The sequence below is a fragment of the Coturnix japonica genome, chromosome 5 (genome assembly GCF_001577835.2).
Source record: "Coturnix japonica isolate 7356 chromosome 5, Coturnix japonica 2.1, whole genome shotgun sequence".
Taxonomy (NCBI): Eukaryota; Metazoa; Chordata; class Aves; order Galliformes; family Phasianidae; genus Coturnix; species Coturnix japonica.
The window spans coordinates 16662008-16687761 of NC_029520.1; the positions used below are offsets into that span (position 1 = coordinate 16662008).

General features: G+C 38.1%; 1 protein-coding gene across 7 annotated transcripts in view; it reads left to right on the forward strand.

Moving 5' to 3' along the window:
- Window positions 1-25754, forward strand: part of PTPN5 (protein tyrosine phosphatase non-receptor type 5) — a 71189-nt gene that overhangs the window by 31958 nt on the left and 13477 nt on the right. For 5 of the 7 annotated variants that reach the window (XM_032445000.1, XM_032444997.1, XM_032445001.1 and 2 more), the window contains exons 3-8: window positions 9196-9377; window positions 10148-10267; window positions 12069-12152; window positions 15810-16048; window positions 18980-19169; window positions 21980-22064. In XM_032445000.1, the coding sequence (XP_032300891.1) occupies window positions 9216-9377; window positions 10148-10267; window positions 12069-12152; window positions 15810-16048; window positions 18980-19169; window positions 21980-22064 (880 nt within the window). In that variant the 5' untranslated portion in view covers window positions 9196-9215. Of the gene's footprint in view, window positions 1-7043; window positions 7223-9195; window positions 9378-10147; window positions 10268-12068; window positions 12153-15809; window positions 16049-18979; window positions 19170-21979; window positions 22065-25754 lie in introns of those variants that run through there. The other 2 variants (XM_032445002.1, XM_032445003.1) reach the window with 2 other exon arrangements.

Here is a 25754-nt window from a genome sequence, read left to right on the forward strand (position 1 = left end):
AGGCTGTAAAATGACTTGCTGTCCTTCCATCTTCAGGATAAGGAAATGGTGTGAGACCTTTGATACCTGTGGCAGTGTGAGATTTTAACAGCATACCTTCTTGGCAGCTCTGCCTCCCACAGAAACATCAGGCATGTTTCCTGCTTCTGTAGGACATCTAATCACATTCAAATCCTCTTCAGAATGATCAAGGTAACTAAGAGCATGTCCACACTGATTTTGTACAGAACATAACTCTGTAGGCTGGCTGATACCAGCTGGAAGCAGACACACAGTGTTGATGCAGGACCTAGATCTGAAATGATGTCTTCACATAGCTTTGCTAACAATCTTGTTGGACATACTGGTTAATGTCAGCTGTTGCTAAGATAACTTGGCATGAGATAGTGGCATGTAGGGGGTAGCCATCTTCTTGGATCAAGCAAAACCTTGGGACGCAGGCACCTGCAAGTGTTTCACTGCTTTAACTTGTTTTGTGGAGAGACAGAAGCTCTTGACTACAGACAAGTGGTGCAAAAATTCTCCCAGAATAATTGCAAAACTTATCATAAGCATGTGCTTTTTTTCTCACCTACTCTGACATAGATCTATAATAACTTGTGCCTGTCTGCTTATGTATCTAGACAAAACATTGCCCTGTGCACGTTTCCATCTTAGGAAAGATGAAAAGGCAAACTGTTGGGGTTTTCTGTGGTTTGTTTTTTTTTTAGCTACTTAAAGCTTTGCATCTATGTTGATGAGCACTACACACACACACACACACTCTTGTAGATTGGATTTAAATAAACATGGTGAACTACTACCTGCTTCTAGGAGTAGTCTTGGGTTTTGTGCTGTAATGTGGTTAGCTACGAGAAGTTAACAGGATTATTATGCATCTCACAGTGTCCTTGAAGATTCTGTAATTACAGATGTAGGAGAATACTGAACTGGAATCAGTAGCATTTTATTTTGTAGGCTTTGCGTTTGTGCCTATAATGGAGTAGCTTTGGGTGGTAATAGAGATAAAATTAAATGTGGACATCCTGTTTCTATCTGTTTACACTCTTATCTAACCAACTGGTTATTCTGGAACCTAAATGATAATACCTGAATGATAGAATTGTTTCTCGAGGAAGCTAACCAGTTCAAGCATAGCCTTTTAAAATACATGAAAGAAAGTGAAGTGCTTATACTTGCAGTAGTACCCTTGAGGCTTGAGGCGCATATGAGGTTTGTGACTGAAGACAATTGTTAAGACTGTTCTTGATGCAATTTTCTTTGCTAGGGAATAGTATGTCATTGGAATAAATGTTGAATGTGTAGTGGCTTTCCTAAATGTTTTTGCTGAAGGCTCCAGGGCATAAGATTTCAGTCACTTAGTAAGGCTGTATGTGGCCCATGTGCTGGACATGCCTGCTGTAGTTAATGGTGTGAAAGTGATCATTTGGATTTGAACAGGGAGAGTTGATTTTCCTGCCTCAAAAGAGGATTAAACACTTTACAGCAAAATCTTCATTTTTCTTGCTCTGTTGATAGTTCTTCCCAGCTATATTGCCTATGCAAGGCTGAACCATCATCAGTCAAAGCAGTAGTTCTTTAACTGTGGAATTACAGAGCTGCTATGTGAATTCCAATTTTTGCTGTTAAATGGTGTTTTCTGGCTGGGACACCAACTCAGCTGAAAGTCAACTTGCAATGTGCTTGTGAAAAACACGCCCCACCCCCCACCCCACCCCCAAAATAAATAAATAAATTATTACTAGGCACTTGAAAAACTTTGACAGAAGAAAACAGCATAACAAAGAAATGTTTTTTTATACATATTTCAAAAATGATGTCAATTGTTCAGTAGTAATCAGAAGGAACTTCTATAGAGGGGTTAATAGGAAAAAAGGTTATACAGAAAATAAGAACTGACAAAAGAAGCTTTGAATAGAGCCCTGATTGAAAGATAGCAAATGCTAATTATGTGTGGGCGTGATGGAAGTTAATATTCACAGCCTCTGCCCACCAAGGGTCTGCATTCACTTTTCAAGTGCAGTAATTTGACGCTATTTAATATTTTAATTGTTTTGAACCAAACACTCCTCTAGGAGCCCTGGCTGCCATGAGAAATAGTGTATCTTTTAACTTGACAGGTTTCCCAGGAGAAAAGGACGCTACATAACAACACATCCTTTCTTTCAGACCTGTAAGCATTAATAGATCTTTCAGTAATAAACCTCTTGTGTATTTGATTTAATAGTAGGAGTGTAAGATTTATGTGAGGGCAAGGGCATAACTAACTTTCCATTAGAAATTCAGGGCAACTCCCCCACTATTAGTAGAAGCATGGTGATTTATATGCAGTATTGGAGGAAAATGAGACCCGAGCAGATGGTGCAGTAGCTATCATATACTTTCCATTTGGTTCCTCTATTTAACAATCTCTTATTATTTCTGATGGTTCCTACTGTTTCATCTTTACTGAACTGAGAGGTCTACCTTTCTAGAGCAAACAGCTGATGATTTTACTTTCCTCTCAGTCCTGTGTAAGAAGGGCTTACACCTGAGCTAGACTCTTGCCAGCAAAGGGTGTTGTGAGCTGATTTGCCTTTTCAACTTTCCTATAAATGATTACAGACTAGAGATGGAGTGAGATGATCAAGAATTACCAGATGATAAATTTATCATACTAGATGGTCTTGTATTAAGCAGCCAGTATTGTTGTGCAGGGCTCCATGTCTGGGAAGAGCGCTATTAAGAGTATCTGGTTTTACTTAGGCTGGAAGAGTTTGGCAGCAGCCCAAACAAGGTTTCTGAGTCTCACCCTTCCAGTGCAACAGTCTCTGATGACAGGCTGCATCCTTCCCCCTTCAGCAACGACTTCATAGACCAGAAAAACTCTTTAATTTATTTGGAACAACTGACTTACAGAAGCAAGGAACATTTTTCAGTTTTGCTTTTCTCTTTCATGTATTTCTTTTCCCCTCTGTCATATTTTTTCATGAACTATTTCTTGAACCAAATGATGAGCTCAAGAGATGAACTTAGGGAAGAGTTCACACAGAAAGGCATATTGAAAAGATGTCACTAAACTCTTTGCACTTTCTAGACTTGTTTTGTCTTTGCACTTTCAGGCCTGTGGAACACAAGTAAACCTTCAAGTGAATAAGCTTGTATCAGAAGAATTACTGAGAAAAGGGTACAAACGTTCACAAGGAGACTATTTATGAGAAGTGAAAAACAGTCTTATTTTCTCAAGTGCTAGGTCTACCTTTGAAAACAAAATTATCTAGTTCTTAATTTTTCTACTGGATATGAGCAGTAAGAGTAGTCTAAGAATCATAGAATTATATCATAGAATGGCTTGGGTTGGAAGGGACCTCAAAGATCATCTCATTCCAACCCCCTGCCATGGGCAGGGTTGCCAGCCACTAAATCAGGCACTAGATCAGATTTCCCAGGGCACCATGTAGCCTGGTTTTGAACACCTCTGGGAATGGGACATCTGCAGTCTCTCTGGGTAGTCTTTTTTCAGCACCTCACCACCGTCTCTGTGAAAAATTTCCCCAACATGTAATCTAAATCTTCTCTCCTGTAGTTTAAAACCATTTTCCCTTGTCATATTGCTTTCTATCCTTGTAAAAAGTTGATTCCCTTCCTTTTTATAGCTCCCTTTAAATATTGAAAGGCTGTAATTGAGGTCTCCTTGAGACCTTCTCTTCTCTACATGGAATAAGCTAAGTTCCCTCAGTCTGTCTTCATAGGTGAAGTGTTCCAGCCCTCTGAATATCACCGTGTGCTTCCTCTGGATCCTCTCCAAAAGCTTGACATCTTTCCTGAGTTGTGATCCCCAGGCCTGGATGCAGTGCTCCAGGTGGTGCTTCACAGTTATCCTGGCTTAGTCTGAAAGTCAGTTTCAGAGGTGCTTTTTTGGAACAACTTTTCAAACTGGGAATCTTCTGGGATTTTTTTTTTTTTTTCTGTGTGACATTAAAAGTTGAAGCATTTAAAAATCTGATTAAATTATTATGGAAATAATATTTCTTTAAATTTGTCTATTCAGCTGTACTGACTAACATAGTAGACACCTATACCCAACATAGCAATGATAAACAGGTATCTCTTTTTCACTCTGAAATTTATCAGATAGTAAGTGATGTTGACTCCTGTTGTAGCTTTCATAGAAATCAATCATAAGAAAGTGGCTAAGATATTTTTTTCAAATTATTCAGTTTAAAGAAGGAATTGGGGCTGATTGACATTTCCACTGCAGCAACTCAGCTAAAGATAACCTTCAGAGCTGGGATCTATCCAGAAGGTATTGGCACTTGTCATTGTGGCAGTTCACTGTGACAGCCAGGCAATTGCTTCTCAGTGTCTGTTGAACTGTTGAGAAAAATGATCACAGCCATCTTGAAAACTCTTTTAAGTCAGTGAAAAGAAGGAAAGCCGTAAGTTTGATATGAAGCCCCAGATTAACAGAACAAGTCAAAAGGGGCATTTAATCAGTGTGCGATTGAGAATCAGATGAGATCTGCTGTTTGTTCACTGGCCAGTCTCTTGCAGAAGAAGAGAGGGAGGCAGTTTATCTCGCGATCTGATGTTTCTCTTTTCCATCCCTCTCTAACAGTTTGTAGGCTTGCTCTTATACATGACCCTGCAGTATCATAATAATGATCCTGGGTGAACATGAACATTTTTTTCTTGCTTAACCTCTTTTTTTTCTCCTCCCACCCATCCCAGATGAAGTGGCAGGTGGACTGAGTGGGAGCAGTGTGAAAATGAATGCAGAGAAAATGTGTGACTCAACAGTTCAGCAGGGAGCTGCTGAGTGGAAAGGCAACTATTCTCCTTGCATACTCTGGTAGCGGGTTCCTGTTCTTTCAGAGATGAGAATAGGCCACTTATGGATGGAGCTTTACAGCTCACTAGCAGGGAAAAGGGCTGTGTATTCTTTTAGCAGAACTTAAGTCAAGTAGAGAAGAAATTTGTCTATAAGTCATTTAAAAAACCTTACCAGTGAAAGGGGAGAGGTAGTGGACTAGAAATACATAGAACTCAGTTTGCTGCCTGGTTTGATTGCTTTTCTGTTTGACTTTCCTCCTTGTTTTCTTTTCTCTTGATACGTCTTCATTTTGGTAATCACATTGCTTTAAGCAGCATCTGTATTCTACCAACTTGTTTCTTGGTCCAGAAGCTTATTATTCTGTTTTCATCCTTCTCATGCATCATTGTGTTGCAAGCAAAACAGGGAACGTCCTCTGAACTGGTATCTTTCTCCTAGAGCTCTGTTTCCTGAGTGGATGAGCTGTTCTATTACACTCCAGCACAAGCTACATCATGTTCATGTGCACTCTGAAGTACCTCATTCATCTTAGAAGTGTCTTGACAGTATCTGGATTTCCCTGCAATCAGTGTCTCGTGACATAGATTTAACGTGATATATAAGTACACAGCCGGACTATGTCCTGCATACATAGTTTCAGTGCCTGTGAAAACAAGCTTTGCAGGCTCATGTCGGTAGAACATGTTCATTTACTATTCTCTAATTGATGGCAGGTCTCCCTAACAGCTGGATGGAAATCTGACACAATAATTTCAATAGATTACTTAAAGATAGAGAGGCTATATGTAAATTTAGGACTGTGATATAAAATGTTGTTAATTTTGCTGACTATGAAGCATAGCTGGCACATTCATGATTTTCAGTGCTTCCTGACTCCAGTCCCGTTGTTGGATGTAAATTACTACCAAGCACAGCTATCATGAAGATGTAGGCAAGCTCAGAGGGATATGGATCCTCCTCACACATAATGCATGCATGGGACAGTTCACTTGAGCTCCTTACAGCTTGCTGACTGCTGGAGCTAGAGAGCTGGCAGTGTAGGTGAAGCCATTTCTCTCTTTTAGCTTGTGCATCTAGGATGTGGCTCAACTCAATTCCCTGTCTATTCCTGTCCTGCCCAAAGATACCTCCCCTTAGCGTGGAACAGCACCCTCACTAAGAAGTGAGCGGAGTGGATGGTCTTTCCTATTTTTCTTGGTTGTGTTTGCCCTGTGTTTCCTAATCATTACGAAATACAGCCTAGATGCATGATCGTGGTTTATTTTTTGGCAACTTGTACTGATGGCTGTATTTAGGAAAAGAATGTAAGATGGGTACTTCACTTAGTTTGACTGAAAGATCAGGAGTGATATTTAAGTTTATGGTGCTATTTTGAAATTTTAAGTTGCTTTAATAAGCCATATGCTTGATACAGATGTCTGAGACATTTTAGTTACCAATTGATTTTTCTAGCAAACGTAGCCCTGTGTCAAAGGAGAAGTATTGGTGGAAAATAAATCCATATTTCCTTGATGTAGAAATTCATAAGGCTGTCATGTGGATGTTGCATTCTGGTGTCAATCAAATCACTATCAAAGTAAGGCTTAATAGGTTTCTTCTGGATGGGGAGTCATTCTCATCAGCTGTCTCAAGACCTTTGCACTGACCTTGAAGCAAGAAAACTTTATTGATGTCTCACTCGTATTACCTAATCTGCACAGTGAAAGAAACCAGAGCCTGATAGGGAAAATACTACAGCAATATAGGATTGTCATATAAAGTTGAATAATTGAAATATTATTTAAAGCTGATATAGTGAAATCAATACAAAATCTTAGGTGTGCATCATTATGTTTGTAAAAATCATCTGTGATTTGGAATAGTAATTTTTTTGTAGTGAACTTGAATTAATCCGGCTTTAATTCTTTCTTTACTCAATACAATCTTAATGTGTACATTTAAGCACATGGATTCTGACATTTCTCCATTATCTGTGTACTTGACTTGGTGTCTCTGATTTTTATTTTTTTATTTTTTACTGTATTAGTGAAAGGAAACTGTTGGCAGTAGATAAACAATAACATTTCAGCAGGAGTCCTTGGCTCTTAGGTTCATGGAGCACATCTCTACCTCACAGAGTAGAAATGATAGAAGTAATCTATTGTACTTCATATCGGGCAGTCACTCATAAGAAAAACATTTCTCCCAACATTGTTCGTCTGTTGCTAGACAACAATGGAATTCTGGGAATTGGGCTTCTTGGCTCTGGAGAGGCATAGATCCCCATGGTTACAGATCTAGCACTCTCCTAACTTTGACGTCTTTGTTCCAAAGGTGCGTGGTCAAGTGGCCTTAACATCGTCATTTAGAGTCAGGGTTCTGTTTCCAACTTAGGCAGAAGTGGCCTTGTAAAATCTCAGGTTCTAACAGGTATGAAAAGTAGAAATTATATTTACCTGCATAAGAAGATGAATGAGCTTTTGGTCTGTCAAAAAAAAAAAAAGTATTTCAAACATTGAGTTTATAAGAAAGAATTGAAAGCTGAGCTTCAAATCTCTGTTCTCTGTTGTCTTCCCAAATGTATTTTATTTCTGCTTTGCACATATTTTAGTGAAGCTTTTGGAAGGTGTATTCAACAAAAGCCATCACTAAGGTTTAGAAAAATAATTAGTTAATGGGTTCATCAGCCATTCTCGGGGACTGAGGTGCATTATTTAAAGCTGCTGGAGGAAAAGTAGGATCTTCCTACTTCATCTTCCAGCATTATAGATGTACAGATGAAAATGAAATTTACCACTGTGAGAAATACAGGCTGGAATTGTTGATGTTATTTTTACATTTTTTTGTTGCATATAATTCTATGATTTATTGGCATATGTTTAATATGAAAATGATGTTATTGGTGCTGATTGCTGTGCTGTCTTCCCTGGCTAACAGTCTACCAGCTAATTCCAGTGTATACCTATGGTGTACAGCTTACGTAGCTGAGATTTGCATTTCTATATACATATCTAGATTTGCATTTTTGTGCTTCCTGAGAAATACCTGCAAAAAGATGATGAAAATAGCTACCCAGAACCACTTATACCCATCATATCCTTCTTAGGCTATTCCCCATCATAAAGTGAGTGCTGATAGTTTGAATATAAGAAATAAGTAACCTGATGTTTTGCATAAGTACTGGATAATACACACTTACAACCTTTTTTGTTTGGGGCAGCTATGGGAATAAAGAGCATTGCAGGAAGCCATGAATGTTTCCCAAGCACCTTGTTCTTTTATGCAGGGTGTCATAAAGTCTGTCATAAGGGGAGAGAAAACACCCTCAGAGTGGGAATAGGAAGCTCTTGGAAATTAACAACCTATGTTACTGTCTGCTGTCGTGATATAGTCTTTTAGAGATTAAATGGTGTATTTCCCCAAATCTTTGTCATACTGATGGACAGAGTCTCCACTGACACCATGAATGTTTCATTTGCCTAATTCAAGCTGTGCCTCATTTATAGGTGCTTTTCTGACATAATAACTATTCTGACACATTTAGAGAAATACCTGAAGAGAGCATTCTGTAGAAACCTCACCTCACAAACCACAGGAAGGCCAACGATGTTGCCATTATCTGGAGTACTCATGGCTGGCTTTGGCTTAAGGATAATGTTGATAGGGCAGGCAACCTTGGAGTTTTGCTCATGTGGAAAGATGTAGATCACTAGTTCTTACTTCAGATGGTCCTGCTCTTTTATCTAATTATTATCTTAATTATTGTCTACACATTATGTTTAAAATACTGCTGCTGAGGTGTTCGCTGCACCAGTGCATATGTCCATTGAATGAAATAGCACTATAGTGTTATCAAATAACTCCTAAATACAAATCCATCCAAGAAGTAAGTTACTATAATTTGTCTTTTATTAGTGCCATAGGACACCTAGCCAAAATCTGGAGCTATGGAGATGCATGTGAGCATGGGTCTCTGTCTCAGAAAATTTTAATCACATTAGAAAAAGAGAAATAATGGGAAAGGAAGAAACTGAGGTAGGGAGGGACAAAATGCCATCATGTGGCTGGGACTAGGAAGTAGCACAGATGGTTACTTTTAAAGAGTAGAAAACAAAGAGGTACAGCAATGTAAATGAAAATGTATTAACAACAAAGCCTAGAATCTGCACCTCCGGAAAGAAAGGGGAAAATAATTTATCCACCCACACTCACTTTTTTCTGACGAAGGCAGGTGAATACAGCTCCGCTTATAGACTGTGACGCTCACAACCCTGAGCTGCACTTACTGAAGCAGAACTGAGAGGTAACCATCGTCTTTAGGAAAACAATAGCTCTTACAGCCTCCGCAGTGGTTGCAGGGTTATGTACTATTCATTCCCTGCACATGTTATTTCCATGTGAAGGTCTTTCCAATCCAGCTGTGATGGAGTCAATGGATGAAGCTGAAGGGCAACAAGAACAGCTCAACAGGAAGGAGCAGTCCCTTATAACCTCCCAGAAAACTGCGCTGCTCGCTTGGGGTGCTTGGTGGAATGGATTAATGACTGGAGACAGCATGTATCTGTTTGTCCTCTCTCAGATACTGGTAAGGAAGCTTGTTGTCACTTTGAAATGATGGACCACTTCTTATAAGCTTTCTTGATGTTGGAGGATTCACGGTGGACATAACAGTGGACTTAACTTTAGATGTCTTATTTCTGCAGCCACCTCCCACACCCTTGCTTTGCTAACAGCCCCTTCCTTTGGGGTAAATAACAGTCTTATTGAAAAACGATATGAATACTGCGTCCTTTTTAAAGTCCCTGTGTGCCCTTTGAGATAGGAAGTGCATTCTGTGAGAGCACTAAATATAATATTACTGCTTTTGTTATTTTGTGTTAATTGTGTAGTGTACAGCAACCTTAAGTGACTGAAATGAAATGCTTCAGCATGTATGTGTTCATAGGGATAAATATTTGGACATAGCTATTTGTGAGAGCTTTGTGTGAGATAGATATTTTAATAATATAAAAAGTTCACTGAATTTCAGTTTTGATTTAGAAGTAGTAATCCTGAAAATTCAGAAGTCAGAGGGATCTCTGCTCTTTAGAGGGATAGTCATTTTGCTTGTGTAGATCAGAGTAAGCTTTCTGTTCTCATTGATAAGCATCTAGATCATGCTGGCTGAGCATTTATCATTCAGTGTTTCTACTTTCGTTAAGTTAAAGTCAGAAAAATACCTGAATTCTTATAGCAACAATGATGATCAACATAAAATCAATGACAAGTAAATTAGTTAATTATGCAGTCTTGAAATGAAAATCAATGTACAATGAGGAGAATTCATTATTGTTTTTTTTCTGATTGATTGCACAGCTTCTCTGCATGATGCTGTGGTACAGCACTTATGGGACCATCTCAGCAACTCAGAATGCCTTTGACATGCTGTCTTACTTGCTTACCCCATTTGAACTATTCTTGTCAGATCAAGGGGTGGTAAGTGTCTTTGCTCATCTCTCTGTTGGTATGGTTGATGTTAGTAGCCTTAGTCAATGCTTCCCTTATGTCTTCAGACTACACTTGTAATACATATGTATTGCTAATAATGTTGTAACTGTGCATTGTGTGTGTGTGTGTGTGTTCTGAAATAGTGAAAAGTGTTTTCTGAAAATAGATCCGTATTTTGTCTTTAAAAAGCAGGGCCAGCTTTTTGGCTATGATGTTAGACAAACATAGAATTTTTATTCATAATGTGCAAATTATTGCAAATGAAACACATTGAGAGATCAGCCTTATAATGCTCCGTCTGCATGAAGGGAGAGCATGGAACTCCATTTATTAGGACAGATAGAAGCTTAAATTCTTGGAAGAATGGATGAATCCACACAAAGGATGCAATCTGTGAAATGCTGAGTAAAAAAAAAATAAATCTGTTTTTGTTCAGTTTAAAGCATATCTGTACATGTAAGACTATTTCAGGTATATTAAGTGTAGAAGTACAATTAAATCTACAAAACTACCACAGTAAAATTGCTTTGCTTCTCACCATGGCATAGTGACACAGATACTAGTATAATTCATTTGATTAATTACTGGGCTAATTATACACAGTGCAGATTTTGCTATTGTGGACATCTCACCATTAACTAAGTGGTGAGCAGCTACTTAGAAAAGTCAGGAGAAATATAACTGCCTTCAGAATGTTTGGGTTCACTGTACGTAATCCTTGTAAAGGAAGCTACGCAGTACAGATAGGAAATCAGACTCAGACCTCTTGTGGCTGAAGCACAGCAGAGACTGTTTTCTATATTCCCTTAACAGTGTTTGAGCTGCATGTCACTTGCTCTCCTCTTTATTTAAAAGAAGCACTTTGTCCTTGCATTTCCTATGATGCATAATCAACACTCTTTACAGAGCATTGCTTATGTCTAATTTTCTGTCAGTCTATCAGTAACAATTTTTTTTTCTTGCATAAAACCACCAATTTTTGGAACTTTGACTTAAAATGAATGTTCTGTGAGTTCAGCATGGAGTGAAGTTATTTGTAGAAAGCACCACAAGAAGACCTAAGTGTGCTTCTGTGCAGATGTTCATGTATATCTTTAAAAGTTAATTATTATAGCACTATTCACCATATAAATTTAGACTTGAAAACAGTAAAGGCAAACAAATTTGATGTTTAATAAACAAACAAGCTCTTCGCTATGAATTTTCTCTGGCATTACTAGTAGATCAGAAATATTAAATTTCCTTGCCTGCTGAAGCCTGTTAAAATAATATTTTGTGTGTAGTACTGAGAATAAGGATGAACTCTGATGTACTTGAATATGGCTAGAACTGTGGTGTGAATTTCACTGCAAGTGAAGTGCTGTGAATGAACCTGATGACCTGAAGTCCTCTGTGGCTGGGTTTTATGTAAGAATCTATAAACACAAGAGCAATACTAAACATTGTTCAAAGCATTCCGCCAGGGGATAAAATTAAACTGACGTGGGCAAAGAAATATGGAAACAGGCTGTAAAATTCAGTACTGATTCCAAGTCTCAGTTTTGGGAATATATAAGGTGAGGACATGTTCGTTTTTCTGCAACAATCCTTCACAATGGAAACCACCTTAAGATGTGGTTTGAATTTTAATCATCTTGAAAGCCTGGCATTTTTGTGTTGTTCATGTTGGCAGCTTTAACAGATGTGATTAGTCTACATGGAAAATCCAAGAACGGATAAATATCAAGAACATGCAGATGTTATACTGTGTCTTAAAGCAATATATGACATCAATTGTGTTGTTTTGCAGGATCTGACTAGAATCGGAAATGTTGTGGTATCATATATCCTGCTATCCTTAGCTTCTCTAGGACTGCTACTTGTTGGATCTCTGGTAAGTACAATACTGTGCAAGCTGTTTTGTGCCCTTTCCTGGTGAGATTTTGTAAGACAACTAGTTTACCAGAAGTTATTGATGTTATGCTCAGGATGATTTTAAAGCAACACCTTCAGGACTATTTTCCTATGATTACTCGCATGATTTACATAGAGGAATCATGACTACTTTTATCCTTACTCAATTTCTTGATTAACTGTGGATTACAGTGGTAGTTTTTATTTTCTTCATCTACAGATGGGCTGGTTGTTTTCATTTAGAATAGAAAGCATGTGGTCCAGTAAAGGAACCATCTAAAGTTGCTGCCTTAAGCAGAGCATCTGTTGTCTGAAATGGTAGAAGGAGCTGTTGCAGAGCACCAGTATACTTACCAGAGTAATGCTCTTGTAAATAGATATAGGCCAAGACCCCAGGTGCAGGACAAGATTAGTGGCATGACTACCATTAACCTAGTTAACTGACAACCACTGGGGAGCAGGAGGATTGTACTGCTTTTCTCCACTGTGTAAATGTCACAAAGGAATGCATTAGATGGAAAGGCTGGGGAAAATTCTTTCATTTTAGGGAGCTATAATTGAATATGACATTTCTTACCCCTCTATATTCTGTTCAGGTGGGAATGCAGGTAGAAAATAATCATCTTCTGTCCTTACAGCAGAATATTTTCAGGCCTCTCAGGAAGCTGAAGTCATGCAATGTGCATACTGTTTGAGTGATATGCAACGTAATGAAGTATATCTTAGAATCATACTTTAGTTGGAGGGGACATCTGGAGTTGAGTTTGCTAATCCAACATCTGGTTTGAGGCAGGGCTGCTAGCAACACTTAGGAATGTAGCCAAACATTTTTCTACATGTGTTTTGAAAACCTCCAGGGAAGGAGATGTATCACCTCTCTAGATATCAATGCTTTAACAGTATGACACACTTGGGGAAGAAGTTTATTTTAATGCCTGATTTCCCATTCTGTATCTTGTGGCCATCGTACCTTGTGGTATCAGCTGTATGAAGGGTCTGGCTGCATCGTCTTTGTAGCTGCTCTTTAAAATTGCAGTATTATAACGCTGGAACACAATACACACCCTGTGCAGCCAGAGCAGTGGTTCATCTTTCCCACTATCTTCTCTCTGACAGTGACATTAGGAGAGCATATTAGAGAGCATATGAACCTGATCTCTTCCTTCTTGATACCTTTGTCTCCTCTTCCCAGGTCATGCTGAGCAGCAATTTGAAAAAATCTCTTTTTGCCAGTGTTTAAAGAATAAGTGTAAAATAGTCATTAGCAGAACACTGGAAATGATGCAGTGATATACCTAAACAGGATTTCTGAAATACTAGCCTAGTAGACAACAGTTGTATGAAGACAGTTTCCTTCTTTGTCTCATCTAAGGATTTTTCGTTTCATTTTGCTTGTTGTTTTTGCTGTTTTTCCTATGGTTTTTAAGTGACGTGTTGCGAAGAAGCCTCATTGAAGAGGTGTTTTATATTGTGGAGTGCCATAATAATTAAATATTTAATTCCCAAATGTGCTCTTCTTTCTTTGTTGATGGACCTGACACACTAGTCTCTAGCTAACATGCATGCTAGATGGCATATCAATTAAAACACCTTATGTATTTTCTTATTTAGCAACTGTGATTACTCACACTAATGCCTTAGTAGCTACCTAGGAAAGGGAGGATAAATGCTTTCTTATGGAGCTACTTTGTTGCCTTAATCTTAAAGCAATAACTAATGGGACACCTAACAGTGCAGAGAAAAGGATTTTCAGAAGAAAGATGAGGAGAACTGGAGCCCTTTCTTGTCTGTGCATATGGTAGTTCTTATTTGCATCAGGTGATCTGTGGCTACGATTCACATGGGGCAAAATATTCAAGAGAGTAGATATCAGCTGAAGTTTGATGTGCTTTTCTGAGAATATCCAGACACCAGAATGTATTGGAAGCTTACTGGTCACAGTGAAAATAATAGGCTGGGTAGTGTGCTTGAGGTTTGTGTTAGTGATGCTCTCTGTTTTGTACATTGTGTAGCACTGTGTGAAGGTCCAGCAGTTGTGGAGGACCAGTGCAGAGCTGTAGTCCCCGTGAACAGCTTTTCAGAGTAACAGCAGTGTTATCCAGTAGTACCAAGTTACTGAGCAGATAAACACTTCACATTGTGAAATGCTTAGAAATTAGACTTCTGGTATGTGGAAAAAGTCATGGCTAGTACCATGGGACTGCCAAACTCTAGAAGGTGTCCTAGGGAACAAAAATGGAATCAGATATTCAAGCTTCTTGCTTGTTACCCAGCAGGCCAGAAGCAAAGGGCAGGCTTTTTTTTTTTTTTTTGACTAGGCCACTAATTTACATCAGTTTATCAATCATGATTCTTTTTGCATTTGTAATTGCTGCTTGTTCTGATCAACTGAAACAAAAGCATTTTGTTTGCAGTAACTGTCAACTGAATACTGCTTCTTTGTGAGAGTCTAACAATCTCTCAAACTCACTGTAGACAGAAATGAAAACTTGCTTCACTTCTTCCTCTGAGTCTAGAGAATGAAAGCATGTGAAGACTTATGGAAGAATTTCTGTTGAAAACCCTGCACAAATTAACAAAACAAATTTGACCTTTTTTATTGGCATATTCTCTAGATTCAACTGCCTACTTAAAAGCCATTTAGGAAAAGTACAGAAGGGAATTTACCTTGGAAAATGCTGCTGCTTAGTTTCAAAAGGGTATTTGTCTGTGCAGGACACTTTGCATGACACTTAGCCTGAATGATACTGCTCCTGCTTCAATGCTGGAGGGATGAAATTGGCCTAATGTTTCAAATTTTGGAATTCAGAAGAGAACTTGATGTTTTTATCTGAGATCTCTACATAGGATTAAACACTCAAATGATAATATCTCAGAATCATTTAGCTTACCACATATTTGTGCAAAACAATATGGTAAGATATTTTCTTAGGTATACACCATTTCAAACCCCTAATTAATGTATAATACTAAATTGTAATATTGTGTTTGTCCTAGAATTTCACAGGATTTATTATTATATGACTATATTATGTTTAAATCTGACAATTACATTGCAAAACATGCTTCACCAATGGCAGAAAAATTATTTAGGTGTTCTGAGCCTCAAACAAGTTACATCAGACTTAAGACCTACAAAAAATGATTGGCTTATACGTGAATTTAGACTACAGTACCAGATAATTAAAGATGCGCAGCTCAGAAAAATGGTGTTTACCTTAAATCAAGTGTATCTACGTTTTAGGTGGAAAAGAACATTAAGTGAGGAGAGGTGTCGTTTGTGGAATAGCACAGTACATTTTGATTTTGTAAACAAGTCTGTGAAAGGTAAGCAAGTGAACAAAAGGGCAGTGGTGTCATGTTGGCTTGCATGTGATGATCACAAGCACATTCTGCTTCCGCTGTATTCCTGAGCCTGCTCAGCTCTGTGGAAACCTCTGTGCCTGAAAGCAGATTTGAATCCTTGTAACACACCACAAAGCTATTCCTGCATAGAACGTTCCTGTCCTCTTTTATACTATCCAATTCTGATACACTATAGTGAATTAGGGTGCTGTCCTGATGACCCATCCTCTGGGTTGTATGGAAGGACTGGCATCAACCAGAAAGGTTTTTTTAAAATGTTTGTTTCCTCCAGTTTTGGCATCTGCTCAGAGCTCGTCCAGACCCCCCCTTTCCGCAACAGGAGGACAGACGTCAGTCTGTGAGCCGGCAGCCTTCATTCACGTACTCAGAGTGGACAGAAGATAAAAATGAGGATGACTTCCTAGATTTGGATCCCGTACCAGAGACCCCAGTCTTTGACTGTGTAATGGATATTAAAGTGGAGACAGATCCAGCTACACTAACGGTTAAATCCGTGGGCTTGCAAGAAAGGTAGGGTAGATGTAATGAACCAGGGGAACTCTTGGTCTCAGATTTCCTGGGCATAGATCTGTGCCTGGTAGGAAGCTTTATTGCTTTCATGAATGTCATTTTCAAATGTGGTTTTGAAGCTAAGCCTCTGCTTTATTGCCTGCCTGTTTTCAGTCCATTCCTGAATATAAAGCGTGTTAATCAAAAATCATGCAATTTCCAGATAGCACTTAACAGGTCTTATGCAGAAGTGTCACTTGTTTCCTTGGTGAGATCCATTTGTTTGATCTGTCCCTTGCCATTTCTCAAGATGGCAGCTGTATAGCATGAAATTCACTGCAGAGCAGTGAAATCTTTTACGACTGAAAGATGGATATTGTTAATTCTTCTTTTCTGCTGCTTGTACTGAAGGATTGGTCTTCACTCCAAAAGCAAACCATTGTACAAACTGTCTGCCCTGATTCTCATATGAATTGGGTTATTCAAAATGTGAATGAATTTCTTTGAACTTAATCCAGTCATGGAATTTTAGGGTGTGCTGGTGTTTACTTCTTAAACCAGAAGACAACAGAGTTTCTTGGAGAGATTCACAACTGGGAAAGAGCAGTTGTTAGACAAGAGGAAGAAAGGAGTGATGCAGTATTGTTTTGTGTTGCATTTCTCCATCTTTGCTCATACGTATTGCAGAAGGGTCACTTGTGCTGGGCAAACTTTGAAAGGCTCAGATGTATGTGAACTCCAGGGTGTGCATGTGAGGACAGGCAACGCTCAACAGAGTTTACTGAGTATTGAGTTGGACTGAACTTTGATCTACAAGATGATTTTATTTCACTTCACCAAGATAAGGGAGTGTGTGCCTTTCTTTCAGTTCTTCCATCTTAATTGGAGTGTTAACCATAATTATCATATCTAGAATTTAAAAGACAGAACTTAAATGAATTAAACAAATTATGAGTTTCCAGAGTCCACATGACGAATTAAGAGAATGTTTTAGCAGAGGTTTTTTAATTATAGTGTATGTTTAGAATGTTTTTTCTCATACTTTATTTTTGCTTACACCATATGTTCTCAGATGTCTTACTTTTTTGCATTCTTCTGGTTTAAACATGATATTCCAGTTTTGTTGTTCTCCACTATGGGCAAGATTGAAATATGTCAGTCATTTGTGCTTTGAAGCATTCCTAATCTCTTTCCACCTGTCTCTTTTTAAAAATGCTTACGTTTCCTCTTGTGTGGCAGCTATTCTTCAAGAAAGTTGCTCACTCTTTCAAGAAAAGTAGTGCATATTAAGTATTGAATTACAGTTAAAAAATCAAGGCAGAAGAGATGTGAAGTGGGATAGCAGCTTTGTGAAGCTCTCTCAGTAGGTAGAATGTGTGCACTAAGATGTAAAATAAACTTCTTTTTTCAAAATATACAGGTGCTTGTGAAACCAGACATCATTTCAGGTTTGGGCTGTGCTCAGACAGATTTCATTTACATCAAGCATTGGTCCCTCTTCCCTTGTGGTAGTGCTGTGTTAAATTATCTACCTACCCCTTTTTTTTTTTTTTTTTTTCTCCTTGTTAATCCATCCTCCTTCTCAATCTTTCTTCCATCTCATTCTTAACCACCTACACCATTAACAAGGCAATTAATTACTAGCTAAGTTCAAAGAGCACTGAATGTTATTCTTGAAGAGACAATCTCATTTCCTATGCTGAAGTAGTTCTGATATCTTTGTGTGTAGCCTCTGCTACCTTAAAAGAACTGAAAGCATTTGTTATCAAATGCAGTTATTTCTGGGGAGGGATGTAGTTAGTTGTTTAACAGCACAGGGAAGGATAGGTCAAAATATTTTGAAAAGCGCCACTAGAAGTTCAGTGTTTACCACTAGTGGTCATGTTTCATCCATAATCATTTACCCATAACTGTGAATCTTAGCAGGAGGCTGGCTGCACATTCTTTTGGAAAAACTCCTGAATCTAGAAAAGGGCTGTGATCCAAGTAACAACTTCTACCCATTTCTCTGTGAGCTGGTCATCCTTGTGTGTGTACATGTTTTTTGAGCAGCTCCTGCAAACATCTCCCAAGTAGATTTTGCCAGGTGAGTGAGTCATCAAAAACAGGTCTACTGAGTGGATGTATAGAACATTAAATCCATTAATCATCATATTGTGTGATGTTATTATGTTAAAGATGTTTGAAAATAGATTCATTGATGGCACTTGCATCTTTCTTTGTCTATGACTTGAGAATGACAGAAGCTCAGAAATGCTTTACAAATTTTCAATAAATGGTGCTGGTATTTTGACTTTTTTGTTTTGTTGTGTAGCTAACTTGCATAAATGCTACTAAAAATTCTGCACGTTATAAACAGGTATGCTCTAAATTGTTGAAATACCGGGACCTTCTTTTTATCCTTCTCGTGATATTCTGTTATAGAAAGAGAACTTTTTAGATAGAATAATTATTCATTGTTATGCTTAGCATCTCATGTATTTATTCATGTTGAACTGTAATGTTTATTCCAAGATCTCACCTTGCTGATATTGACTTGGATATTAAGAGATGGTTATTCAGTAGGATCTGGCTTGAACAAAACTAAGATATCACAGGTGAAAATCTAGATCCTACTTGTCAGTCTGTCTCTAGCTTTTCAAAAGTATTGTGTGATCTATGCAAGTATGAAAACTTCCTGCAGTTGTCTGCTCAGTGCCTTTGACAAACAGGTTGCTTCTGTTTGGGTAACAAAATGCAGTTGCCTTATTATAGACAATGCTTTGACAGTGCTGGCTTTTGACACTACTGACCTTCACATGCCAGTGTACAAAATGATCTTCTTATCTATGCAAGAAGCATCACCAGTTTTTAAAAGTTACTTTCGTCAGAACTGTATCCATTGATGATGTATACTGGCAGTGATAGGTCAGCCTGTACTGTGGTAAACAAACTGATTGCTCTGTTTTGCAGGAGGGGTTCCAATGTTTCACTCACGCTAGATATGTGTACCCCAGGCTGTTCTGAGCAAGGTTTTGGCTATATCATGTCACCACGGGAACAGTCAGCACAAGAATATCTCCAATCAGCATCAAATATTCTTACTGAAGAGGAACTGCACAAGAAGGCTCTGGATCCATTCATACTCCAGGCAGAATTCTTTGTGAGTATCTGACTCTTCTAGGAGCATCTAAAAAATGGGTTGTTGTCTGTTTTCCATGAGCCTTGCAAATATTTACTGGGGGACTAAAATTAATACATATGAATTCCACTTCCATTAGTGAAGCATTGAATCAAAACCTGAAATCCATCGTCCATCAGAAGAATGGTGTTGTCCGAGAGCCTTAAGTGAACTTGTCACTTAAAAACTGCAGAGGTGATTTTGGAAATAACTGCAAAGTCTTATTTTCACCAGACTTTTTTCTTCTTGTCCTCAATATATTACTTTCTGATAAAAAAATCAAAGTTTTCACTATATACGGAAAAGCCTAGTTTGGTATAGACATTGCTTCTTGAAATTTTGAGTCACCTTAGGCATTAAATTAGTCCAAATGCATGCTCTTTGTTCTTGAATGCTTGGCATGAACCTTTGTTCCAACTCACCTGAACATTCTCCGGATGTCTGAAGCGCAGAATGGCTAGGTCAGTCATCTAGAGCCTTAAAAAGTATGTCTTAATTTTCGTGCAGAAAAAAACTAGTATTTTACTAGCTGTTAATTGCTCTGTTGGTTGCCCTTAGGATTCTGAAGTACGTATATTTCCTTCTTTCATTCTGTCCACTGTTACTTGAGAGAAAGAACTCAGCCTTATTTGAGGGCAAAAAAAAAAATATCTACAGAGACTAAGCAAGGAGGTGAAAATTTGATTTGTACCAGTAATTAGATTAGGATAAGGACCAGATGTATTTCAATGTAGTGAACACACTGGCTTTGCATTTCGTTTGCATCTCTTCCCTAGCTGCTTGAGTCTCTGTCACAGTCATTGTTTGTAACTAACAAAAATAAATAAATAAAAATGCTGCAGAGCCTAGGAGTGTTATGTCTACTAGACGGGGCTGCATGAGATGAGAGGCAACCAGGATGCTGTCTTTGCATGCTAGAGTATTTCAGAACATCTGATCAAGAGCTGATGCAGTTAATGCTGCCTGCTCAAATATTCTCTTAAGCACAGAATTGCAGCAGAGTGGGAGGAAGATGATGTTTTGCAGTATAGCACCCCTTTCAGCCTGCCTCCGCCATGACTCTTCAAATGTCATTTGCTCTTAAGACTCTGAGATGGGAGAGATTGGACTGGTGTTTTAAAACAGGATGACTTATCTGTGTTGTTAGAACTTGCATAGTGTGCTATACAAGATGAAGAAAAGCAGCAGCAGAAAAGTAGGCAACTTCTGATTCTTTTAAAATATGTTTTATTTGTTCAAATGGAGAAATATTCACTTAGTGAGTGCATGAGTTGACTGCTGAAGATGTCCACGTGCAATTTGTACAGTCTCTGAAGCTTACTGTGGACTTCAAGCAAAGAAAATGATATTTAGAAGTAGGAGAGTGTTTCCTGTCTTTGAATTAATTTTCCTTATGCAGATAAAAATGTCATTTAGTCATAATTTCATTTGTGTAAATAAAAGTAAAAATCTAGTTTATGTGAAACAATTATCACCAGATCTGCAGCTTATGTTTTGAGTATGTCAAATCTGCTGGTTTTCAAAGCGTAGATCCATGACCAAGCAAGTAGTTGTGTTTCACTTTGGGGAAAAAAAGTCATATTTGTCATTTGAACAGCTAAGTCCTGAAATTCTTAAAACGTTGAGAGTTCTTAATTACTCAGTCAAAGTTCCTTTGATTTTTAACAAGAATTCAAGTGGTGAATGAGTAAGTTCCAAAAGAGACCATAAGCGTGACTCAAGTTGATTTTTCAGTGATTAAGTACCATGTAGCAAAGAAGGAAAACCTGAAGACCTCATTCCCGTGCTGCTTCTCAAATTGAGAGGAAACTACTTCCATCAGACATTTTATCATTAATTGTTTCTCCTTAAGGCCAGCAAGTATGCTCAGTACTATATAAGAGACGGAATACAGATAATCTTCTAAAGTTTCAGAATTTAACATCTCTGCTTATCTGAATTCCCAGACTTTGCCACCAGTATGTTCAGTACTACTGGCCTCTCAAATTGTGTTCTGCAACTGTACAGTTCAGCTCTGCTTCCAATCTCTATGATCTGCTTTTCTGTTGAGACTGACTTATGCATCCTATCTTATCACATGCCTACTGTAACCAGCTGATGGAAAGTCTTGTTTGTCCCTGGCAGTCAGTGGCCACATAATTGCAGGAGATGAGCTCTGGAGAATAACAAACCCCTCTATTTTTGTGTTTCCTTTAGAATGGTAATGTAGAGAGCAGGTAATCCCTTAACACCTGTCCTTACCCATGGAGCTGTAGAATGTAGTGAGCAAAAATATGATACACACTCCTGCCTAGCTCTGTAGTATCAGGTCAGTACACCTACCTGTCATAGTGTGTGTCATCTTTTGTTGCTCGTGAGTGTCACTAGCAGATTACTTCCTTCCACCTTCAGAGAGGAAGGAGTATGAGTCAGAAAGGATGGTGTCTGAGGTCCGTCACTTTTGGAATAAAGTATCTTACGTACCACGTTTAGCTTAGTTCTGTGCCTACACTTGCAATTCAGTTCTAATAATATTAAGAGGTAACATAATGCTGTCTCGCATATTATTCAATGAATTAGTCACTGTGAGCATTTTAGTATTAAGGATTTTAGAAAAGAAAGCCAGTGACAGCAAAAGTAAACATCAGTCATATTTTAGTGGTAAGTTGCTAGAAGAAGTACCGTACCATATGTCCCAGTTGACTTCATCACTTTGCATCCCTAACAGGCAGGACGTAATAGGTTTTTTTTTAATTCCTCTTGCAAATCTAATGATTATCTAATGACAGCATACTCTGTGCTTTTTTGAGCAGGAAATTCCAATGAACTTTGTTGATCCAAAGGAATATGATATTCCAGGCCTGGTGCGGAAGAATCGCTACAAAACAATTCTTCCAAGTAAGTTTCCTGCTTTTTAAGACACTAAAACATGTTGGTCTGTTCCATGTGCTGGAAGGTTTTGCACTCTCCAGGATACATCAAGTGTGCTGTATTGTCCAAATACCATGTTTATGAAGCAGCAGTGTGGCTACGAAGTATAAATCAAGTTTCAAAGGGCATACAGAGCATGAACAGAAACATGAACATTGACAGAATATAATTTGTACTTAAGTTTTAAAGTTACTAGGAACACATCATTTAGTGCTATTTACAATCTCTGTCCAAGAAATTGGCGTGTTTATTCAGATGCTACTTAGTGGTTTCTCTAGTAAACTCCTGTAGGAGGTCTATGTTCTATCAACATTATTTTCTTGAGTAATGTTTTTCTCAGACTCATGCTCTCACTTGGCATTTTGAAGTATCAGGAGCTGATCTGCTGGCATTAAGATATTAAAGAAAATCCAAGTATTTATTTTCTCTTATTTTTATTTGTAGCCAAGGGTAGGAGTTCTAAGAATCATTCTGGTACAAAAATTTTGGGAAAATCAAAATTTTCCCTGGTAAATTAGCTGAAGATGCAATTAGATGTTGCACCTCCTTTTTGTTGAAAGCTGCTGTTGGAAAATGCCACTATTAGCCACAGTTACCTTTATTTGCAAAGACCAAATTATTCAGTGTCACATTAGCGAAGGTAAGTTCAGAGAAGTAAAAAACACGTGTTTAGCTATTGTTTTATTCAATGAATCTGGATTGGAAATAGATCCGGAAAAAGTGTGTGGGGTGTTGTTTTTTTTTTGTTTTGTTGTCGTTGTTTTTAACCTGGATTTTCAACTCCAGCTAACTGCAGCCCACGATTCTGTGTGCACTACCCTTCTGACAACTTTGTACTACACCTTAGACCAGAAGTATAAAACACCCAACTAGATGCTAGATTTTTTTTCCTGAATTCAGTAACCATCAGTCGATGCAATATTATGTTCCTGGCTGTGATCAGGGGATGGCTTGGTGTATTTAAATAGTGAAAAGGGCTGACCATGTTCACTTTTATCCGTCTACTTCCATTTTGAAGGATATGATGCTGCCATTGCCAAGCATTACAAAAAAAAAATCCTGTTTAAACTTCACAATTAAAAGCTGGTGATCCCAGTAAATTATTCATGCACAAAGCAGGGGAGGGAATTGAAGGCACGATGAGGAGGGAGTTCAGTGCTTTTCGTATTTCGACCATCCACTGACTGGTTTCTGAGTAGCCTGTTCCAAATGTAGCCTGCTCAGCCTTGTGCATCAACCTAGTGTTCCTCCAAGCTCTAAATGCAGACAGCACTACTGGCAGGAACTGCTGAACAAGCTGCCACAGAACTATCTTGAGCAACTGATTATCCTAGGGAACAGCACGGGCTTGATTACCAAACCAGATTGAAACTCCTAATACAAAAACCTGAAAATAACTAAGATTGCTTTGCCAGCTACATCTCTAGAAGCAATTCTGAGAGTTATCATTACAAGGTAAGCAGTCATTTATCATAATGATATGTTTCCTGCAACCCTCAAGTTAATTGTAGTAAGTGAGAGACATGATAATAGTCTATAATTAATCTAATTTATATTTATTTCATAGTAAATTATTTTTGCAGATTCTCAAATCTCACAACTGGTAGTGAAAAGAGTTAGTAGGTGATTTTTGGATGAGAGAAGGGTAGTTCTGGAAAAATGCCAAGCTAAGAAGGTTGGTGTGGATATTTCATAAGTTTGAAGCTGCTTTTTAGCAGACAGTCCTCTTCTGGGAAGAGCCCTGTGTGAGTTCCTTGAAAATTATAACTTTCCTCAAGGGTATTTCCTGGCACTTTTTGATTAAACAGAAAAGAGCCTTGTTAGAGAATTCCAGAAACGGTTCTGTATCAGACTCATTTTATCAGTCTTTTTATCAAGAGTAACGTCTAGATTGACTTTTTGGTTTTAATTTCTCTATTGCTTTTTTTAACCATTTTAAGTTTGTGCAGAACATTTCAGTAACTTCAGACAATTTCTCTAAAATGCCCAACGTGGTATAAAAACAAACAGTTCACAAAAGAGATTGTGAGGGAAAATGAACTAACATGTCATATGGTTTCTCTGAGTTTACAGACTGGTGCAGTTTGTGTTGGAGTTGTTTGCTTATTTGTTTTATAGGCATAATGTTGTCTTGTTTGTTAGGAGTTCAGTTTGGTTTTGCTTAAATAATAGAATGGCTTGAATTGGAAGGGTCCTCAAGGATCATCAGCTTCCAACCCCCATACAAAAGACACTGTTGCAGCCTCAAGATCAAGTACTAGATTGCATTGCACAGGGTCCCATCCAACCTGGCCTTGAATACTTCCACAGACGGGGCATCCACAGCCTCTGCACAAATGCCTCTGTATTGAAAATATGAAATTCATGCCACACATTCTCACAAAACTGAAGTGTTATAACTTTTTAAAAAGCACAAGTTATACCTGTTTATATGTTTCTTAGAGTTGCAATTCAGCTCAGTTGTTTTCTCAGAACCATGCTAAATCTTTTATCAGTGATGTACAAGTAGGCTTCTCTTGAACAAAATAGAATTGTTCATTAACATACTATTGTAAAATAAATACTACATTAACAGAAAAATCACAAGCCAGGTATTATACTTAGCATTTACACTAAATAATAGTATTTTACTATTATTTACCTATACATGGGTATAGGTGTAACAGTCCACACTGAAAAGTAACTCAAGTTCTACTGTAGCTGAATACCAAAAGAAGCCCTCGTTTAGAAGTCTGTGGCACTTGTTAATTTACTTGATAGAGTACTTTTATTTCTTGCTACAGATCCACTATGTGCTGGACAACATATTGCTGTTCTTAGAAGGGGGAAAATCATGTAGTCGTTACTTGAGCTTGAGCAGGCTTCATAAAACCCACACAGAGGGACTTTATACAAGGCACCTCACTACCCAGTCCAGTAAGATTTAAATGTCTGGCATCTAGTGTTGCCTTTTTGTGGTGCAACTTGTTCTGGGCTTTAATAATTAGTCATTAAAAAGCAGACCATCTCCTATCTCATTGTCTCCCCAGCACTGGGGAGGTGAATTGGGAAGGACCTGTATTGCAGAGGAACTCAGTAGTTTCAGTACTTCTGTTTTATAAAACAATATCTCTGTTAATATGTTGCTTTGTAGATCACATAATATTGTGACTCTAATATCTTATAATAGATAACATGAATCAGATCTGTGTGAGGACAGTGTTTACACCGAGTGTGTTATAGTACAGTAGGAACTACTGTGTGCTTGGTCCTTTTTGCTTGACCCAATATCACACTTTTTTTGCATGTTTATTATTTTGTCCTGGTTTTTGAGCAGGCTCCATTTTATTTTTTAACAGAGATATTATCTGTTGTTTGTTTTTATATTCTCTTGGTGGTGCACTGTTGCTGTTTGCAAAGTAGTACTGGTAAAGGGAATTAATACTGCTCTAGAGTCACTGTGGCTCACTGATTCTACAACAGGAAGAATTAAACAAGCTTCAGAGTGGGTAAAATTATCAAAGAAAGCTAAGTGACCCCAATCACTCTTCACCTTGTTTTGCCTTAACGTTTTAACACTGGATCTTCCCAAGGTCGCTGACATCTGTTCCAATGACCATGAATGTGTGTAAATGTCTCTCTGTACAAAATGATCTTGTATCTCTCTTTCTCCTCTAT